At 39.3% G+C, this 22,310-nt stretch overlaps 1 protein-coding gene across 1 annotated transcript; it reads right to left on the minus strand.

Annotated features, from left to right (window-relative positions):
* Positions 1 to 12,552: 12,552 nt before the first annotated feature.
* LOC141595636 (uncharacterized) lies at positions 12,553 to 21,818 on the minus strand. The gene is made up of 7 exons (XM_074415599.1): positions 21,366 to 21,818; positions 19,163 to 19,780; positions 16,431 to 17,131; positions 14,567 to 15,097; positions 13,846 to 14,354; positions 13,416 to 13,576; positions 12,553 to 13,332 (listed from the first exon to the last, which is right to left on the minus strand). The coding sequence occupies exons 1-7, from the start codon at positions 21,700 to 21,702 to the stop codon at positions 12,635 to 12,637; spliced, it is 3,555 nt and encodes a 1,184-aa protein (XP_074271700.1). The 5' UTR covers positions 21,703 to 21,818; the 3' UTR covers positions 12,553 to 12,634.
* Between the last annotated feature and the right edge of the window lie 492 nt (positions 21,819 to 22,310).

The raw sequence follows: 22,310 nt of genomic DNA on the forward strand, positions 1-22,310 counted from the left end.
CATTCTGCGTGATCCAAGTCAAGAAAGGGGTGTCGAAAAAGAAATTGTTGGACGGATCGATCCCGACTAGTTGCCAAATTTGTTTCGAGACATAGCAAGAACGAAGCAAATGCTCTACAGTTTCCTCTGAGCCGTGACATCTAGGACATAATGGGTCGTCCCCCATATTTCTTCTAACCCGATTGACATTAACCATCAATCTGCCGTGAGCTGCTAACCAGAGAAACACCCGAGCCCTTTGTTGTATCGGTAGGCGCCATATACTGCGCCATACTGGTGGTTCAGGAATTTGATCATAGTCGATACCCTTCAAATAGCCTAAGGCGGATTTAATAGTAAACTTACCCGATGAGGAGCCCTGCCAATATAACGAATCTTCCAAGCTCGGATCATTGACGAGTGAAATTGAGGCGATCTTGAGCAGCACGTTTTGTGGTAAGTAATCGGCAAACAGGTCCCACTTCCAGCCGTTAGATTCACACCACATCTCGCTAACTGTTGCCCCTAGAATATTGTCTGGAATAGGAGCTAGCACATTATCTGATAAACAAACCCCATCAACCCAAGCATGGTCCCAAAAGAGTGTCCGTCTTCCATTGCCGACTGTCGTCGCTGTGCCCCTTACTATGGTTCTCGATTGAGACGATATCCCAGCCCATATGTTTGACATGTTGCTCTTTGATTGAAAGATATCGATGTCACGCCTGTTGTTACAGTACTTGGCCCGGAGAACTCTTGACCATAAACTCTGAGGCTCAGCTAAAACTCTCCACCCAAGTTTTGTAAGAAAGGCTGCATTTGCTTGTCTCGCTGAAACAATACCCAACCCTCCACGAGACTTAGGCTGCTGTATTGTTTCCCAATTAATTAAGTGGATGGACTTCTTGTTCTCATCTCCTCCCCAAAGGAAGCGACGCGCTTTCTTGTCAATAGAATCACATATTGTCCGTGGGATTTTAGCCGTCTGCATGCTATAATTAGCTATAGTTGAGAGGGTCGATTTAACTAAGGTCTCTCGTCCTGCCAAAGAAAGTTTCTTCGAAGACCAACCTGCTAACCTGTTGTTAATTTTCTCCTCCAAATGTTCGAAAGTATGACGCGTTACCCGACCATTGATAGTGGGCATTCCAAGATAGGTACCCAAGTCTGCCGTCTCTTCAAAACCGAGTGCTGAACTGACCCTGCGTCTAGTATCTTCATCCGTGTTACCTGAGAAGAAGACCCTTGATTTTGTGACACTTATTTTTTCTCCTGAAGCCTCACAGAAATTGTCGAGAACAAAGCGCATAACTAGAGCCTGCTCCTCATTCGCTTCCCCAAATAAGACCATATCGTCTGCGAAGAATAAATTGGTAACCTTAGGTCCATTTCGGCCTATAGTGATGGGTCTCCAATTTTTATTACGCACTTCGAGATCGATAGCCTGCTGTAGTTTTTCCAAGCACATAACAAAGAGATATGATGATAAAGGATCACCTTGTCTTACACCCCGTGTTGGAATAAATTGCTCAGTCGGTTCCCCATTCCATAGAATTTGCATTCTCGTAGTGGTGACACACTCCATGACGACGTCGACAAGTAAACCTGGGAAGCCCATATCCTTCATGGTGTCGTGAATGAAAGACCAACGGAGCCTATCATAGGCTTTTTCTAAGTCGATTTTTATGGCCATAAATCCTTGCTTGCCTTTTCGCTTCCTCATAGAATGTATAGCTTCTTGAAAGACTACGATATTGTCCGTGATTTGTCTGCCCGGTACAAACCCACTTTGAGTTTCTGAAATTAGGTGTGGTAACACTCGTTTTATTCGATTAGCAAGAGTTTTACTAATGATTTTATAGGCCACGTTGCACAGGCCGATAGGCCTAAATTGTGAGATGGTCTCCGGAGCGTTAACCTTCGGAATAAGGACTAAATAAGTATCGTTGAGTCCCTCCGGCATTCCTTTCCCCTCCAACGCTTTGATTACCATCGAACAAAGAGACTCAGCTACAATATCCCAATTCTTTCGATAAAATAAAGCTTGATAACCATCCGGACCCGGTGCTTTCAACGCTCCCATATTATTGACAACTTTTTCAATTTCGGCCATTGAGAATGGTTGCGTAAGCCACTCCCATTCCTTATTAGAGAAGTCTTGGAAAAGGTTCCAAGGCAGTTTATCTTCGACTTCCTCTGATTGCTCTTCGGTATACAACCATCGATAAAAGTCTACAATAATTTTCTTCACCTCGGTTGGTTCATCGACCCATTCACCATTCCCATTTTTCAGCGATGTAATCCGGTTCCTCCATCTTCGAACCAAGGTGCTAACATGAAAATATGACGTATTGCGATCGCCATCTTTGATGAAGTCCATACGGGATTTTTGGTACCAAAGAGCTTCTTCTCTATCAAGGACCTCGTCTAGTTCCCTCCTAAGTCGAGCCTCCAGTTTAATGAGATAAGGGATTCGCTGCTTCGAAAGTTCTCTTTGGCAACCTTCGATACGTGCTTTAAGTTCGCGCTTTTGTCTGAAGATGTTACCAAAAACCTGTTTATTCCAATCCTGTAACTTGGTCGAAAGCTCCTCAAGCCGTGTGGGGAAAATTCCTTCATTTGGCCAATTTTCCTCCACAAACTCTTTAAAGTTCTCATGAGACATCCAGCAAGCTTGGAAACGGAAGGGTTTATTAATAGCTGCCATTGGGGCGAACCCGTTTGGTGAAATCAAGAGTGGGCAATGGTCAGACTGAAAAGCCGGGAGATGTTTAACCATCGCGTCTTCGAATAAGGTCCCCCAATCCGAATTGCAAAGGGATCTATCCAACCTAGCGCTTTGTCTCGTATCCGCTGTATTCCCTCGAGCCCAGGTGTGAGGTGGACCCGAAAAGGCAAGTTCAATAAGTTCACAATCCTCAATCCAGTCGTTAAATTTCTCGCACCTTCTAGCCATGTTTTGATCCCCTCCATGCCTTTCATTCAACGATCTTGTTTCATTAAAATCTCCAGCTAGAAGCCACGGACGATTATTTGATTTGGCAAAGTTTTCCAACTCGGACCATAGTTCCCGCCTGTTCGAAGGGTCCGGGCTGGCATAAACGGCGGAAAAGAACCATGGAACTTCCCCAATACGAGCCACTTCGATGGTAATAAATTGTTCGTGTTCCATAATTGGATTAACGGTAACTGTGTTCGTGTTCCAGTATAGCCAAATACCACCACTAAAGCCAATTGCATTGACTCGTGATTGTCCATCGTAACCAAGAATTTCGCCCAATTTCACTGCATGATCAGGGCCCATGTGTGTCTCGACCAAAGCAAGGACAGACGGTCGATAAGTTTTAACTACTTCCTTTATAGCATTTATCTTCTTTTTGTTTCCAGTACCTTGAACATTCCATACCATAAACTTGATATGGGGTAAATTGGGACACAAGTTCGGAATTCGTGTATTCATGTGATCCGGTAAATAATCTAAAGATGATAGATAGGCACGACTTACGAGTTTGAGTAGTTTATCAATACTCCATGGTATCGATAACTCCATCTCTAGCTTCGAGGGAAATCCCTTCATTGATTCGATTTTGACATCCATCACTGGGCACTCTGAAATCATCACCCCCATATAAGGAGCGGCCATCTCCGGCCACACTGCTATTGATGTCTGTTGGGTTGGTGGAACCACCGCTATTTGTGGGTTCTGTGATAGGCATCTCGGTTGTGGAAGGGGGCGGTCTAGATAGGAAAAGTACGGGTGTGGATTCATGTTGCGGTTGAGTGTCGTTTATCTGGATTATTGGCACTGTGTTTTCAGAGTTATGGTTTGAGGATTGTACGTTCTTTTTTGCGAGAGAAGGATTATTGGGAGGAATAGGTAAATTAGTGATATCTTTTAGGGTAGATGGTTGAGAGGGAGTGTTATTAGGAATAATATTGGAAATACTGGTTGTTTTAGGGGAGATAATATTCTTATTTTTTGGAGTATATTTAGATTGATTTTTGGAAGGGATATTATTGAGAATAGATTTATTTGTTTTCTTGGTCAAAGATATAGCTCTTTGATTGACTTTAGAAGATAGGGCAATATTGTGAGATTGAATAAAAGTCGGAATAATATTACCCGTATTAGCTGATTCCTTTGATTGAGCCGGGATTTCAGCGATAACTTGATTATTCGCTAGGATATTAAATCTCGAACCTGAGCTAGTTGAGCTTTGTCCGGGCCTGAGAACTTGGGCTTCGACAGTGGCGGGGACGCCTGCTCTTCCCACATTAGCTTCTGGCTTTCTCCTAGGTGGCTTCCTAACCATCATCCAATCCCCGAAATCATCTTTTTCCTCCGGACGAAGCCCTGCTTCCAAAGAATTGGCTGCTACTACTGGATTGGCATTAGCCATATCAGTTGATCCTTCTTCGAGACCTCTTTCGACCTCAATTGTTCGATTTTTGGGACATTGATCTGTTGTATGACCAAGACAACCACACTTGAAACAGATCATTTTCAAACCCTCATATTGAATACAATAGACCTTGCCATTTAATCGAAATTTCGAGAGTAGGGGTCTCGATATATCGACCTCAACGCTGAGTCTAGTAAACTGTCCTCGTTCTGCTGAGGCCGTATTTTTATCCACTCGAATGACTTTTCCTACCTTTGATTCTATTTTCTTGAGGAATAGCTCATTGAAATACTCAACAGGTAGATTAGGGATACGGACCCAAGCTGTCAGGAATCTAATATTGTCTTCCGACAGGACGAAATTAGGGACCCATTTTCTAATTGTTAGGTAGTGATCGTCAATCATCCAAGGGCCTTGAGTCATGACAAAGTCGTAATCTTGCTTTGTGGAAAACCTCGCAACATAATAATTACAAGTAAGATCCGTCAAAGAAAGTTTACCTTTAATGGACCATTTAGCCTGTAATTTCCTCATAAGCGCAAGATAGCCGATTTTTTTATCGAACATCTTGATAATTAAAGAGTGACGCCATGGTTTACGAATGATAGATTTTTCGTCCTTCGTTAGATGGATCCGTGGGCAAACCTCTTCCTCCTCATCGTCCACTAGGTCATCATCGTCTTCGGAATCCTCTTCGAAATCATCCAGAGACAGTGGATGAAAGGATGTTTCACCACTCCCAAACCCTTGCACCATCGACTTGTACGAGATGGGTGGGTTAATTGTTTGGGAAGGAGCGGCCTCATTGCGAATTTCAGACGTGCTTTGACTCGAAATGGCGACCGTCGATGAATTCACCAATGTCGAATTCGCAAGGAATTCGTCAACGTGCATCGTTTTCCTCTTAGCATTTTTCTGATTTGGTAGGGCAGTGAATACCATACTATCACCGATCTCATTTTCAGTGTTAACTGTGGGAGTAGCAGTGTTCGTGCTAGGGTGAGGGGCCTCCGGCGGGAGACCCGTTTGTGGATCGAGCATTCAAAAAGAAGGGCTTTTCTCTCTCTAGGGCTTTTTTTTTAAGCTTACTAATAAAGGATGAGATCAAATAAAGTGCATTATGCTATCAGCTTAAATGTTAAAACTTAAAAAACTATGCACCTTACTCTACTCTCTCTGAACAAACTATCCTGCTACCTTAAAATCAAAATTCATAAAAACAAAAGCGACAAAGTTAAAGAAGACAACAGTGCATATATGATATGCAAGAAAGATAGAATAAGAAAGACGCAAACTTTGGTGACAAGGCATTCCCATGGCGGATAATCAATGGCAGTTTGAGAATCAAAAGGTGAAGGTAATCCCAAGGAAATATGAAGCTAAAAATGATAGAAAATTGGAATATTTTGATGTTTTGATTAGAAGAGTGAAAGGAAAGAAGAAAAGAGTGAGGAATAATGAAGCGTGTTTAGTGACGAATATGTCCGTGTTCAATGAGAATTTGTGTCAAGATATACTCCGTACAAGTTATAATAATCAAACTAATTCAAACGTAAAATTTACTGCAACCTATATATACGGAGTACAAGCCTTCTTAGACCCTTCGATATCATCTGCCAATAATCAATTTTGGTAATTCTTTCATGCTTTTTGTTTCTACCGAAATCAGCAATTTACATGGTTAACATCTTTAGTTCAATCCCAATCCCCAATTTCACAAACTGTTGGAGGCAATATTCGAGAATATTGCGATTATTTCCGTTTAGCATATTCTTAGCATATAGAATATTGTTAGCACATATTTAGAGTAGTTGGCACATATTTAGCACATATTCTAGGATAGCAATCTTTATGGTTTTTGCTGAGCATAGGTCTCTTTAGGTTGTATATATTCACATCCTTTGAGCAATACAAATCAGAAAACTCACGTACAACATATTCACTTGTCAAATTCTACATGGTATCAGAGCCAGGTGACCAAAAGGTCACGGGTTCGAATCCCACCCCCCTCCATTCTAAAAAAGTGGATAATCAGAACAGGCAAGGGAATCCCGCCTGCACCCACACTTCAAGGCCAAAAAATGGGCCTTCGTGTGAGGGGGAGTGTTAGAGTATAATACAATCGATTCCACAATTCGATCGTCTATCTCATATCGAGACACGGCCGTTGAATTATGGGACGATATCCGTAATCGATTTTCTCGTGGTAACGGTATTAAGGTGTATCAACTTGAATCGGAAATTTCCGATTGTAAGCAGAGAGATGATGAATCCATCATGGATTTTTATGGTAGATTGAAAAAGTTGTGGGACGATGTCAATGATATCGATGCCCTTCCTTCTTGTGATTGCAACGGCTGCCGCTGTAATATCTCGGTCAAGTTACGTCAGCGCCGGGAAACAAGGCAGACGCGACAGTTTTTGATGGGACTAATTCCGTTCTACTCCACTGCTCGTTCCAACATTTTGGGCATTACACCATTACCCTCCTTGGATTCTGTGTATTCGCGTCTTATGCAGGAAGAGGAAGTCCGTAACGCCACTCAGGAGCGTACTCCGGCCATGGCACTAGCGGTGCAAGGTGGTGGACAGGGGGCAAAACAGGGGAAGCCGAAACTCAAGTGCTCTCACTGTAAGAAACCCGGCCATAGTGAACCGCACTGCTGGGATAAGTATGGATACCCGGAGGGCCGCGAGCCACGGTCCGGAGCAGGGGGGAGTTCGTCGTCAGTTCACACCAACGCGGTGTTCGGTGAGCCCGCAATTGATGCAAATCATGTCCGTCTTCATGGTAAGCACACTGTCTCGTGGATCATTGATACCGGTGCTTCTACACATGTATGTGGGAATTTTAATTTGTTGGATGAGTGTGTTTCAATCACACCTCTTGCAGTGGGTTTACCTAATGGTGCTCGCCTCAAAGCCACGCATAGGGGCAAGGCGAGAATCAACGACAATTTCGTGTTGCTAGACGTGCTTTTCGTTCCGGATTTCACCTGCAATTTATTGTCCGTTTCGCAGATGCTAATTTCCCAAAATTTGTGTATTCAATTCACTAATTGTTCTTGTGTTATTCAGGACCCTATCTTGAAGACGAAGATTGGTGAGGGTGCACTCGTGGATGGACTCTACCATCTGCCCATGGATACCCCAAGACGTGTTAATGCGATCGACGATGCTGGAAATGTTGGTCTATGGCACCAACGGTTAGGTCATCCATCTTTTAAAGCAATGGAGTGTCTCTCTTCTATTAGAAATTTTAAGCATTATTTGGACAATAATAAGCATTGTGATATTTGTTTTCGGGCTAAACAAACTCGGTCCGTTTTTCCGATAAGTACTAATAAAGCTACACATTTATTTGATCTTTTACATTGTGATGTTTGGGGTCCATATGATCCGAATCAATCTTGTGGGTCGAGATATTTTCTTTCTCTTGTTGATGATTATTCACGTGGAGTGTGGGTATTTTTGTTCAAATCAAAGGATGAAGTAAATAGACTCATGCGAGAATTTTTTGCCTTAGTTTCACGCCAATTTAATTGCACTGTCAAAAGAGTACGGAGTGATAATGGGACGGAATTTAAACCTTTAATTCCTTATTTTCGTGAGCAAGGCATTATTTTTGAAACTTCTATGGTCAAAACTCCTCAACAAAATGCTCGAGTTGAGCGAAAACATCGTCACTTACTCAATGTGGCTCGTGCTTTGAGATTTCAGAGTTCTTTACCGACGGATTTTTGGGGAGAATGTGTATTAACTGCTGCCCACTTGATTAATCGGACACCAACCCGTATTTTGCAAGGAAAAACACCATTTGAGTTACTTTTTGGTAAACAAGCTGACCTAAACTTACTTCGGGTTTTCGGGTGCTTGGCCTATGCTAAAAATTTAAATCCTATTGATAAGTTTGATAGTCGGAGTCGGAAATGTGTTTTTCTTGGTTATCCTTTTGGTAAAAAGGGTTGGGCTTTGTTTGATCTCGAGACGGGTACGTATTTTCAGTCCCGTGATGTGCGTTTTATTGAAAGTGTATTCCCTTATTCGAAAGATACAGTGGTCGAGTCTCCTGTCTTGGCTGATGTTTCGAATGATGCTATTTTTATTGATGATGAAACGGTTGAGACCACTGCTGTCCCTGTACCTGCTGCTGGTTCTCGCTTGGGCGACAGTGGGGGTGGTGTTTCGAGTTCTGATTTTGTTGCAGACGGGACTGTCGCTACTGACAGCGAACAGAGTGACGACAGTGGTACTGTCACTGCTGCCAGTGAACAGAATGCAACAAATGGGTCTGAAACGTTACTTGTAGAGGCCTCAAATAATCAGATTCCAGGGGGTTCGTCTGGTCCGACTGAGGATGCACTTGGGCGTGGGAAACGCGACAAAATTCCGAATAAAAATCACAAAGATTATGTTAGTTGGGATTGCATTAACACGTCCTTGGATGAGTCACCCTCCGCCAATTCCGTCTCAGGTAGTTGTTATCCTTTAACACATTTTGTAAATTATGATCATTTTTCGCAACCACACCGTCACTTTCTTGCAGCTCTTACTCGAGATATTGAGCCTAGGTCATTTAAAGAGGCCATGGGTGATGCTCGTTGGAGAAATGCCATGTCCGAAGAAATAACTGCACTTGAAACCAATAAGACTTGGAATGTGACCGATTTGCCATCTGGAAAAGCTGCTATTGGGTGCATGTGGGTGTTTAAAATTAAACACAAATCTGATGGTACGGTTGAACGGTTTAAAGCACGACTTGTGGTTCTCGGTAATCATCAAGAAGCAGGTATTGATTTCACTGAAACGTTTGCTCCGACAGTTAAGATGGTCACAGTTCGTACCTTCTTAGCTGTTGCTACTATTAAAAAGTGGGAATTACATCAAATGGATGTGCATAATGCATTTCTTCACGGTGATTTAGCAGAAGAAGTGTATATGCGCATGCCGCCTGGCTTTAGTAAAGGATTTGAAGGTAAAGTATGTCGTCTTCGCAAGTCATTATATGGGCTTCGTCAAGCTCCGAGGTGTTGGTATGATAAACTTGCTACAGCTTTATCTTCTTATGGTTTTATTATGAGCGCTTCCGATAATTCTTTATTTACTTTCCGCAAGAATAAAGTCGAAATGCACATTCTTATTTATGTTGACGACTTAGTAATTGCTGGAAATGATTCACATGCTATTTCTACCTTTAAATCTTATTTGAGCAAGTGCTTTTATATGAAAGATTTAGGGAAGTTAAAGTATTTTTTGGGGCTTGAGGTTGCCCACAGTTCAAAAGGGTTGTTTCTTTGTCAACGAAAATATACCCTCGATTTGTTATCCGAGACGGGTCTTCTCGGGTGTAAACCCGCTAGTGTTCCCATGGACGAAAAACACCAACTTGCTCTTGCTAAGGATGCTCCTCTCGAAGATGGCACACGGTATCGACGGTTGGTAGGTAAATTGATTTACCTTTGTCTCACTCGTCCTGATATTAGTTACTCGGTGCATATATTATCACAATTTATGCAAAGACCGACCTCTACTCAATGGGACGCTGCTTTACGGGTTGTTCGTTACTTGAAAAATAATCCGGGTCAAGGGATTGTGTTTCGCCCTTCTTCGGCTCTCACACTGGAAGCCTACTGTGATGCATCCTATGCTAGTTGCCCGGTCACGCGCCGGTCCATTACTGCTTATTTCGTTTGTTTAGGTGGTTCCCCTATTTCTTGGAAGACGAAAAAGCAAGCCACGGTTGCCTTATCTTCCACCGAGGCAGAGTATAGAGCCATGACGGGGGCTACATGTGAAATTTTATGGTTGAAGGGATTACTTGACGGGATCGGAATTCGTATTCCTGGACCTGTTCCGTTACATTGCGATAATACGAGTGCCATGCATATTGCCAACAATCCGGTCTATCATGAACGAACCAAGCATATCGAGATTGATTGTCATTTCATTCGTACTCATATCCGTAATGGGGTTGTGCTGCCATGTTATGTCCACACTCAAGCACAGTTGGCCGATATCCTCACTAAGGCCTTAGGCCGTCCGCAGTTCAAAGCTTTGCTAGACAAGTTGGGCATTTCCGACTCCCATGCTCCAACTTGAGGGGGGTGTTGGAGGCAATATTCGAGAATATTGCGATTATTTCCGTTTAGCATATTCTTAGCATATAGAATATTGTTAGCACATATTTAGAGTAGTTGGCACATATTTAGCACATATTCTAGGATAGCAATCTTTATGGTTTTTGCTGAGCATAGGTCTCTTTAGGTTGTATATATTCACATCCTTTGAGCAATACAAATCAGAAAACTCACGTACAACATATTCACTTGTCAAATTCTACACAAACCCTAATTTAGAGATTCTGCAGTTAGTTTTTGATCCCATTCAGATATTAATTTGATATTCCTAATTATGAAAATACCTTTTGAAAATGCTACAAAATTATCAATTGAAGTATCATTTAGAGATTAGTAATTATTTGCACATGTATTAAGTCAGTGTTATCTGTCGTATAGGCATATTAGTGATTAATGCTTACTCTCTCCGTCTCAATCTTTTGTTTAATTTTTATATTCATTGTGAGTGTTATTTTTAATCAAAGGTAGTAATTTTAAAAATCTGGGGTATTCATATAAACAGACAGAGACTTATCAAATATTTGTGGTAATCTTGAATGTAGGTTTATGGTGTTCAAATCAAATAGCAGACAATTAACATGACAAGATGGCGAAAATGGTTGTTAATGTCGAGAGGGAGAGCGAAAGCTAGAGTGGGAGCAAGTGCTACTCCTAAGTTAAAGAAGTTTCATGTTCCCTGTCCACACAAATCGTTCCAAGTTCGTTTTCAGTACTCAATGTCCTATAGAAGAACAACAAAATGCTGTGTATGGACGAGCTTCCTCTTTATTTAGGGCAATAGAGATGCCGTCAAATGTTTTGGATTTCTTCGACAAAGTGGACATCTCGCTCTATAGACCACATGGTCATAGCTTTTTTGCTGATCCCATAAGCTTTCCTCCCATCTCTTTCACTGAAATCAGCAGGTCATTTAATATATGGGTGTTAACTTCCACTATTTGTGGTCTGAATTCTTTTGCGTGGTTTGGTGTGACCATTGCTCCACTGAATCAGACGCTATAGGCGGCACAGAGTATCACTATACTTTTCTGAGGGTAATCAAGAACTCATCGACCAAAACATTAAATGCGGTGGTTCTTGGGTGTTTCGGGGATTCATATGATTACAGATGCGGAATCTTTGATGCTACCCGTGTGTAACTGCTGGTTAGTGACTTACTATTTTCTCTTGGTGCCTTTTATTGCATTGTATTGTTCGGTGTTTCCGTTGCTAATGTTGTGGACATATTCTGTGATGTCTGGTACTGGTATGGTATCAAATTTTGGTCAGCTGTTACTACAGCTACAAGCTATTCTGGTTGCTAATTATCATCAAAACTGACCGTGTTGGCGGGGTTGCTTATGTGAATCCACACTCGGTCCTCTTTCCTTTGATTAGCTGCAACTACTGAATTTATTAGTCGAGTTGTTACGGGACGGAGCCATAAGAAACTAGGCAGTGACGAATCTTGAAACATTTTTTTTACAGGGCCGGAAAAACCGAGTAGTACTTTTTCCTGTATTAAATATTAACAATATTTTCTCCAAAAACATTCCTATTTTAGATTTTTTTTTTTCTTTGATTATATATTTGTCAATATTACTTTGATTTATTACATTCAAATTAAGTATAAGGAACATTAAGCAAATTTTTTGACTCCAAATTTCTCAACTTAAGAAAATTATGACTTGAAACTCGCTTGAACTAATATTGACCCGACCCAACCTGTACGGACTCGAAATAATATAAACCGATTAAACTAACCTACCGAAATGAACGCAAATAAAATTAAATTGAAACCGAAATTAAGGTTAACCTATTTAAAATCAAACAAATTTAACCCGATCCAAAACCGAATCGAATGATCCGTTCGTCGGGTATAGTTTTAGAAATTATGATGTCATTTATAAGATCATTTGATTCGGACTCATGGCTGAGTATCTCATTCGTCAATATGAATACTCCTATAAACAGCCATGAAGCTATACAGTTAAATACAGTTGTGATGTTTCTATAAGATCATTCGGGCAATTCGCCGAACATTTCAAGAAAGAGTCGTCAATACTTGTTGTGATTTTCAGTCCAAACTCTTGAAATCCAATTTCTTTGTCAAAATACAAATTCGAAAATCAGCCTTCAATTGTACAACCCGAAATGGACGAGCACATTCGGGTGGCTCTGAATCCAACTACCCTGTAAAAATGGGGTAACCGTATAACTCTCTGCTTCCTGCCTACTGATACTCTTCTTATAACCCGGCCATTTGACTCGCTTTGAGACATCGGCTCCCGGACCATGGTTACTATACTCGGCGTAATACAACGTCTTAAGGGCAAACTGCCCTTGCCAGGGCATCCACCCTGCAGGATCAACTAAATCCTCGATAGACGATTCCATAACGATTGTTCTTGAGTATTCTTTCCATGGTCGACCTAAATACGTTTTGAACTTCTTTTGAACAGGTTCAAGGGATTTATCGGGTTGAATCCGACAGTTATGGAGTACAAACCCTGTGTTTTCATGACGGTCAGCTCGGCCTTGAGCAGTTACGATGTTTTGTTGGTTATCCATTGGTTTTCGAACAACAATCAGACAGTTTTGGAAAATGGCAGCAGCGTCACCAAAGATAAAGTCAATTGTGCCAGTGATGTAGCAGCTTCGGTAGAATTGCCGGTGTGTTTGAGCGTAGAGCGTGTCTTGGTACGCTTCCATTCGACAGTTGAGGAATATTGAACGATCTGCTTGTACACGTATGGCGACTGCTTGGTGCTTTTCCGGGCCTGCTGTGTTTCTAAATCCCATCGCTATGCCAACAAATCCTTCTCCCATCACAGCTGAAGATTGAATTTCAAAATCATTTAGTAATCTGTTTCCGTGTTAAAATATTTTGGGAAAAATGGAGGCAAACAGAACATACCGAAAGTGGCAGTTTCAAAGGTACGTACTCCGTCTACAAAATTTTTATCTCCGGTAACAACAGTCTTCTGGGATCCATCTCCATACATGGTTATATTTACCATCTTTTTGGTCACTGTTACGTACTCCTTGTATATTCCCGCTTTAATATGGATAAAGATTCTGCAAATAAACAATCATGTGCAGTGGCGGAGCCAGGATTTTAAGTCAGCACGGGCAAAAGGGTAATATTATAAGGAGGCCTCAAAAAATTCGAAAATTTTAACTAAAAATTTCGAAATTTTTAAACTTCAGCAGGGGCGACCGCCCCTGCTAGCCCCCCCTCGCTCCACCAGTGATCGTGTGAGCTCTTACTTACTAATTTCCTCTTCATTCATGATCTAAATAGTTGTACATATGTTTGTTCAGCAAATTATCGATTTGAACTTTACCTTTCTTTGTTGTTCTCCGTCAAAGACTTCAAACACTCATTGATACTAGTAAAGTTACCACTCCCATCTTTGGCCACCGTTATATTTGCAACCAAGTTCGTAACCGCCCTACTATTTGCAAGCTTCCTCTCCTCACGACCAACCCACTCGGGGAACCCATCCTTATCGAGCCTCTGTGGCTCATTGGATGAGGGGGTGTAATGTAGGAGATGACGGGTGGCAGGCTTAGGCTTAGGCTTAGCCGCAGCAGCGGCAGCAGCAGCAAACTTCTGAAGGAATGATGAAATTTGGGAAACGAGAGCAAGGGAGTTGCTCACATACTCCTTAGTAGAATTCAAAGCACTTTTGATCTTTTTTTTGGACTCGCCCTCCGGAAAAGCATCAATGCATGTTTCTTGGTACGAATAAACGGCACTTAACCATGTTTTGAGGTCAGGAATCTTAGACTTGAAGTCTGTCACTTCTTGCCCTGTCTGCAAAAGTGCCTCTCCCAATTCCTCTACTGAATCCTAAGGTCAACATAATTCGTTATCAAAATGCATAATTATTTTACGCGACATTTATACTTTCTTATAACAAATGTAACACGCCGTTGTTATCTTAGGTGGCGACTACTATGATACCAAATTCCTTGAATTTTTCAATATTTTCGACAAAAAAACTCAGTTTTTTGTTTTATCTTTTGTCTTAATTAAAATTTGGAAGGACAATTTAACATTACCTTGTAAAGCTTCTTACAAACTTCAAACGCGGCCTTCTCGTCAGGCTTATCAAACTTAAACTTTTGTGTCTTGGTAATAGCCTGAACAACTTCTTCCGAGGCTGCAGAAATCGCGGCCTTGATGATCGCTTTAGGAGCAATTGTAGGGGCAGAGGAATTGGTGTGTACAACTCTAGTTAACGTTTCCTCGCATTTTGTCTTATAATCCGTAGGGTCACATAACATCTCGACTATCTTGCCCGATATGTTTGCTGCATCGCCTCCACCTCCTCCTCCTCCTCCACCACCACCTTCCTGAGTGGACGAGGCCGGGGTGGATGACGAATTACTGCTTCCTTTACTCTTGCTTAAACGTAAATAACCAAAAACTCCACCAACAATTGCCGCAATGAAAATAACAATAAAAAGCAAAAGTAGTAGGATCTTCTTCTTAGTCTCTTGTGCTCTTTCTTCTCTTCTACGCTTTGATAATTGGCCAAATTGCTCGAAAGCCATGCCTTGTAAAGGCGACGGTATAGACGAAAAAGACGGGAATGATCAAGAATGCAAAGATGACAATGACGGATTAGTTGTGAGGGAGGGAGGAGAGAGACAGAGGATTTCGGCCACCGTGTGCTTAGTTGTTTTTCCCTCTCTGTTTTCGTCTCCTCCCGCCTTTGTTTTTAGTTTTGTTAAATTCAATTAGGACTTATTTTTAGTATCTAGTTTCTTTTTGCTGAATTTTTGTTATCTTGTCTAATTAGTTGCAAGAAAAGAAAATGTATAAGTTTGATTGGATTAGAGAAGTTTTAGGTTAATTACAAAATATTTTAACAAAAGTTGGTTATTATTGGAAAATTTTGTTTTAAAAGTTTGTTAAAATATTGAAGGGATGAAATGGGCGATAAAGGGTATTTTCACATTTAGCAAGACGATTTTTCAGCATATTCATCCAATATTTGTCACTGCTCAGTAGGATGCATTTGGCAATAAAATTGCATTTTAAGTTTTTTTTAATCATTTTCTATATCCATATGCATATGGTCTTAGCTTAGATATGTATCCGGATCGAGAATTCGATAAACTAATACTAGGTGTGATTATGAGACAATACAGCTAGTGAGCAGCTCGAGCTCGGTTTGGTCAAAGATCGGCTTGTGCTCAAGATCGGTCAAGAACTTAAAGAATCTAGCCGTTCTAACGTTTGCTCGACTCAAAAAGGTCGCTACAGGCTCAAACTTATGTGACTGATAATAATTGGCTCTTATTTTATAAGAATATTTTAACATGGTTATATCTTTATATCACCATGTCAAATGTTATAATTGACCCCCAATAATACTTTTCATATCTTGTTATTGAAAATGTCTAAAATATAAAAATTAACAATTATATATAGGCTAGAGTTCGAGTCGAGCTCGGATTTAAGCTCACAAGTTTGATAGTGGCGTCAATTTTTTTAAGATTGGTGAGCTTGAGATCGAGTTTTGCTTTATTAACAAAAGTCAAGGTCAAGTTCGTGCTCGACCGAGCTCGTTAGCATCCCCAACTAATACAATGCTTATACAAACTATGATTTTTACAAATGCTTCATTTGTTTCATTTATTTGTTTACCTTTTTTTATTGTTTTATGGTATAGTTTAATCAAAGGTAAACAAATAACTGAGTCGGAAATCACATCATAATGTACAAGAACAAGTAAAACTTTACTATATAGTATTGACTTCACTAAGCCAAATCGTAACACTTGATACAAGATTACATATAAGAGTACTATTTTTTGTAACACACTCATAAGTCATACCTAAAGAAAAAAATTGTCGAAAAAAGAAAAATAAAATAAAAAATAAGACAGGTATATGTTTATTTACTTAGTATCTCTTAAGCTGCAGAAAGCCCACTTATAAAACTAACTCCCGTTGATGGCAACCACAAATTGCCATCAATAAATTGGGCCACAGTATAATTAAGAGCATCAGCTGAGGTATTCAAAATGTGATACCCGGCCCAATTAATTCTGGACCCGAGCGAAGCCCCGGGTCCGGAATTCATGTACTCAGCATAATACAGTGTGTCCAAAAACAAGTCTCCATTCCATTCTAACCACCCTTGGGGCCTCACTATATCACTTATGTATGACTCCATAACGACCGTCCTCGAATATGCCTTCCAAGGCCTACCTAGATAAGTGTAGGTAGTATTCGTAGTCGACGAGTTTAGACTAGAGTCGCCGGTGATATTGCAAAATTGGAGCGAGAACCCGGTGTTTTCACCCGGGTCTTTGCGACCTTGGGCCGTGATTGTGTTCTTTTGGTTTGATAGGCCCAATCGAGCTTGGATTTGGCAATTTTGAAATAGGGCTACCGCGTCACCAAACATGAAGTCGACCGTACCAGTGATTGTACATTCTTTGAAAAATTGTCGGTTTGCGTGGGCGTAGAGTGTGTCTTGGTACCCACGAAATGCACATCGATATAAGGCTGATAAATCTGAATCTGATCGGAATGCGACAGCTTGGTGCTTTTCTGGTCCGGCCGTGTTTTGGAAAGTAATGCCTCTTGCTATGAATCCGGCTCCGGTCACGGCTGCATTTTGATCAAACAATGGTTATTAAGGAAAAGCAACTAGTACATTTTTGGTAAAGCGTATTAAGTTACCTATATGCAATCAAAGACAATTTATTACAACTTTCTTGTTTCAAAGATGATTAAGAAAACACGCCATTTGCAATCAAATCATAGACCATCACTTTCACATAATTAGTGTATAAATAATAACTCCATAAACACAAAAAAGCATCTAGAAAATTTTCTTTCCCGAATCTAAAAGAAATCTCGATGTAAAAGCAACTTTTAACATAAAACTATAAAATATACTCGTACAAACTATAAACCCATAATTACATATCCCACTTATTTTTTTCCCCACAATATTCCTTATTTGGCCCACAATATTACCAAGTTATCCTTAGACTTTTTGATATTTACACAAAATGTTACTCCCTCCCATTCATCATAATCTTCCCATTTTGTTTTGGCACAATACTTTAGGAAAAGTATTAAAATAGGAGTAAAAGAGTTGTGTGGGGTTGGTGATAGGAGAGAGGGATGAATTATTAGTAGTTAAATAAAGAATTGTGGGGCTAAAACATAAAGGAAAGTAATAAAATATGAGTAAAAGAGTTGTGTGGGGTTTGGTGATAGGAGAGAGGAATGAATAAAATAAGAGTAAAAGTTTCTAAAAATAGAACGGGGAACAATAGATGAATAATCCGTTTCGGGAAAGAGGGAACATTATAGTGACTGGGAGAGAGTATTACATACTCCACCTATCAACCCACAATTACATACCCCACCTATTTTTTCCCACTTTACCTCTGCTTTTATCCTCTTTTCTTAAAAACTTCATTTTTTACCATGTTACCATTGATCTGGCATGAAGGGAGTACTTATTATTATACTTAATTATGGCCCAAGAAAATCATTTCCATAATAATGTGAAAAAATAAAATATAGGGTATATAAAGCCATAAAGGCGATAAAAAGACACCGGGTTTTACCATGCGATACTTATTATTGTACTTAATTATGGCCCATTTGAATTATATGATGCAAATTATATTAGATCATTGTACGGTGATAACATAAAAAATGACCATTTTGTGTTACAAAGTGATCATTTTTTCCATTACTTATAAATATGTCTCGTTTTATTGTAAAGTGGTTATATTTTCGCCGTTGTATCATACGACGGTTACACACCATATTTACTGTTTGATAATCGTTCCAAATATGGCAATGCTCAAGACTCAATTTCATTCACGAATAACAAAATCAGCATCAATCATGAGTAAAAAAAAGTCACTACACTACACATGTGCTCTCTTTTAAGTAGTGTTTTGTTTAGTCCCCTATCAATCTTCCTTTTTATTTCTTTTGCTTCTCTTTATTTTGGGAAAAAAGTTCTTTATTCACTTTCATGCATAATAAAGATGAAACAAGTGCGTCAAAATCAATATCACACTTGAAAAAGTTAATTTATATATTCTTTTAATGGCCAAAAGGTTAAAGCCAACACACAACGCAAGAATAACAAAAACCTTTAGCTATGAGATTGTACATTGATTTCGACTCTACCGCCTACACGCTTGCATGCTCTTCACTAGACTGACTACCAATGCATGGGTGACTCATTTAGCTCACTTATTTAAGTTTCACGGAACATAACAACACGTAGAACTCACAAATTCGGTTCAGGCCATTATCAGGACAGAGGAAGTAATAGTTACAAGGAGTAGTACTTTTTAAGTTTGAATTTCCCGTGACTTAATACAAAACGACCATATATTGATAACTGACCCACTGACCCATCTTTAAGTTAAGAGTATGTTACAATGTTGGAGTAATTTCATGGTTGAAGTAAAATTCAATCAACTTAGAATTGACATACCATCCTAGTACTCCTCATTGAATTCTTATGTTAAGATCCGACTCTAACGATTTATGACTGAAAAATGCTAATGAATTAATGAAAGGAAGAGAATGAACTTTATATTGTACGAACACTTGTCTAAAGAGTTCTACTACTACTACTAAAGATGGAGAATAATGCCTTACCAAATGTAGCGCTACGGTATGTGGTCCAACCATCGATGAAATTCCGATTACCCGTAATAATCGTCACGTCGATACCATCACCATACATCATAATATTAGTATACTTCCTCTTAATCTCCACGTACTCATTGTACACCCCTTTCTTAATATAAATCACGAACCGGTCCGTGCTATGGCTTGGGGCGGAATGGACCGCATCCATGATTTGAGTAAAATCCCCTGACCCGTCTAGAGCTACGACTGCATTTGGGGTCGGATTTCCCGTGGCTTGCAATAATTTACGTTCTGTTGGTCGCATCCAAGTTGGAAACCCATTATCATCGGTTTCTATCAGTAACCTCCTCCCTCCACCCGTTCGCCCCCCATTGCCCGAACCTGAACCAGTATTGCCAGAACCCGGCTTGGAGGTGGACCCACCCTTGGATTGAGGATCGACGTGGACCATATGGAGGATTTGTTGGACCAATGACGAAACTTGGCTTATGCTGCCGGACACTAGTTGTTTGACTATAGTCTCCGAACCTTGAAACCCTTCTAGACAAGTCTCTTGATTTCCTAGGGTAGCACTTAGCCATGTTTTCATATCCGAGGCCATGTCCCCTGTCCCATTGCTTTTACCTGCATCATATTAACATAATTAATAATGTCGGTTTTAATCAACTGCCATAACTAATCGAGTTTTTTCCAATCGACTAAGACCCTATTCTTGTGAACTCAGATTCATCCAGTTCAGTTCAAACAATTTCAGTTTTAATATTATAATGAATTTATTCTTTAATGAACTATATAGTGATTAACTCTCTCGACTTTTTCCTGATGTAAGACGTTCATGTAGAGCGGGTTCGGAACGCTTCTTGAGAAGGTAAGTGATGAGGTACACAAAGGTGGTTGTATAAGGTGCAAAAAAGTCAGCATAGATACGAGACATGTTTGATTCGCACATGGACATTAAAGAGCTATGCCTATCGTTACTAGAGAACAAAGATATGTCGTAATCTTATCACTCATTTATTCTAATCGAAAGATCTACGCCGTATAAAACTCTCCTACGTCTATGTGATTACTCTATACAAGAACTCGAAACATTTATGATTTACACCATTACAGTTTGGGAAATCGGCCCCCCAAAAAGGAAACCAAAAGTCAAATATCGTCTATCCTTCTCATGCATTCAAACATCAATTACATGCATTTGTATTATTGTACGTTTTAAAATACACTTTACTCCATTATTTTACTACAAAAACATCCTTGCCTCGATACACCAAACTGTTAAAAATGAGTAGGTCTCCTGAGAGACGGTCTCTTAATAAGCTTTATTGAGAGACCATTGTACAATTTTAAGAAAAAGTGGTACTAAAGTTAATAAAATATGTACAAATCATGATAAATGATAAAATGAGTACATTTATTATGTAAATAAGTACGAAATTACTATGTCACGATCAACAATAAAAGGGGTACGAAAGACAAATAAAAGGGTACGAAAGATTGGTCTCTCAATAATTTAGTGATAGACCGTCTCTCCTAAGTTTTAGTGGTTAAAAATAACCATGCAAAACGTTTCATCTATCCATTTACTTTCAATTTTTAAATTTTATCTTTAAGGTACAAAAAAAAGACAAAAATGTCACATTTTTTTGTACTAAAATGATCTTATAATAAAATTTTATAAAACGGTCTTATTAACGAATTTTTGATAATTTAAAAGACGGTCTCTTACAATTTTTAAAATTTATGATCGATCAGATTACTAAATAATGCATGAGGTATTGGTATCATCATTCTAACAATAATCCAATAAAATTCCAACAATTAAACTAGTTAGGATATTATAATTACACAAGAAATACTCCGACATTAAATGATGTTTTTTTTTTGCATGTGACAGACAACCTTCATATATTTAAGTATTCATAACACGAATTAGTGTTGAGTTAATCTAGAGTATCATCTAATGACAAAAGCTCGTTTCAAGTCATTTTCACTCGTTTGTTTAAAGTTCCTCATATAATTAAGAGAAGCACATGAAATATGAAAATGACTTAAAAGTAGGAAATAACATTTTATTGCTCCTCGACAATTGTTTAAGCTTGCTTCTAAATTAGTTTTATAAATGTACATACAGGCAAAACGTAAACTATCGACCGAGACAACATACGAATATTAAAATTTTGAAAACAACAAAATGATAGATTCGTACCATGTTGAGTAGTAGTGAGAGTTTGTGTCAACTCATCAGAAGACAAATCAAGCAAGTCAAGGCAATCAGAAATAGCAGTAGCATCTCTAAAATCACCAAAAACATCAGCAAACTTAGCAACTACAGAAGCAACTTTAACAACACCATCAATGGTGTTCTTCAATGACTCCGTAAACACCGATGCCGGAACATTTAAATACTCCAATTCTACTATATCTTCACTTGATAATCCCATGCATTGTTGTGGATGGTGCAACATTACCATCATTAACATGGTAATTAAGGCCACCACCTTATTATAATTATTATTCTTTTGAAATATTGATGGATTTCCCATTGTAAGTGTAGTAAGAGCCAAGTAATTAATTATGTACACTATCTATTTAGCTTGAGAGATATTATATATGAGAATTTGTGTATATTATGGTGACATAATATAAGGTAGCCATGAATATGAACAATATATAGTGTAGTTGCTTACTACCTTTATCTTTGTAAAGTAGATGCATTAAATAGGGTTTGAGAATGGTAAGGTGACAGCTTGGAGAATTTAATATTGAGGAAACTTCTTTTGCATACTGTATCTAATAGTGCCTATAGTAATAGAACTATTTTTCCTAAAAAAATTAAAAATAAAGGAAAAATGTACGCGGTGCCCTTGAAGTTTCATATTTTGCTTGAAATATTCAAATTTTTTTTTCGGGAAACTTTTAAGGCCCTGTTCTTTCTGTGGTTTATTTTCAGCTCACTTTAGTTAAATTTCAAATTCTATTGATTCGATTCGATTCGATTCGATTGATTCATTATTCATTCATTCAATTCAATTCGAGTTCACTTCAAATTTCTAATTTCTATTCGATTGATTGATTCGATTTAGCTCAGCTCCATTCATTCATTTCAATCACTTTAGTTCAGCTCAACTAAATTCGGCCAATTTCAATTTTG

The sequence above is a fragment of the Silene latifolia genome, chromosome 8 (assembly GCF_048544455.1).
Source record: "Silene latifolia isolate original U9 population chromosome 8, ASM4854445v1, whole genome shotgun sequence".
NCBI classification, from domain to species: Eukaryota; Viridiplantae; Streptophyta; class Magnoliopsida; order Caryophyllales; family Caryophyllaceae; genus Silene; species Silene latifolia.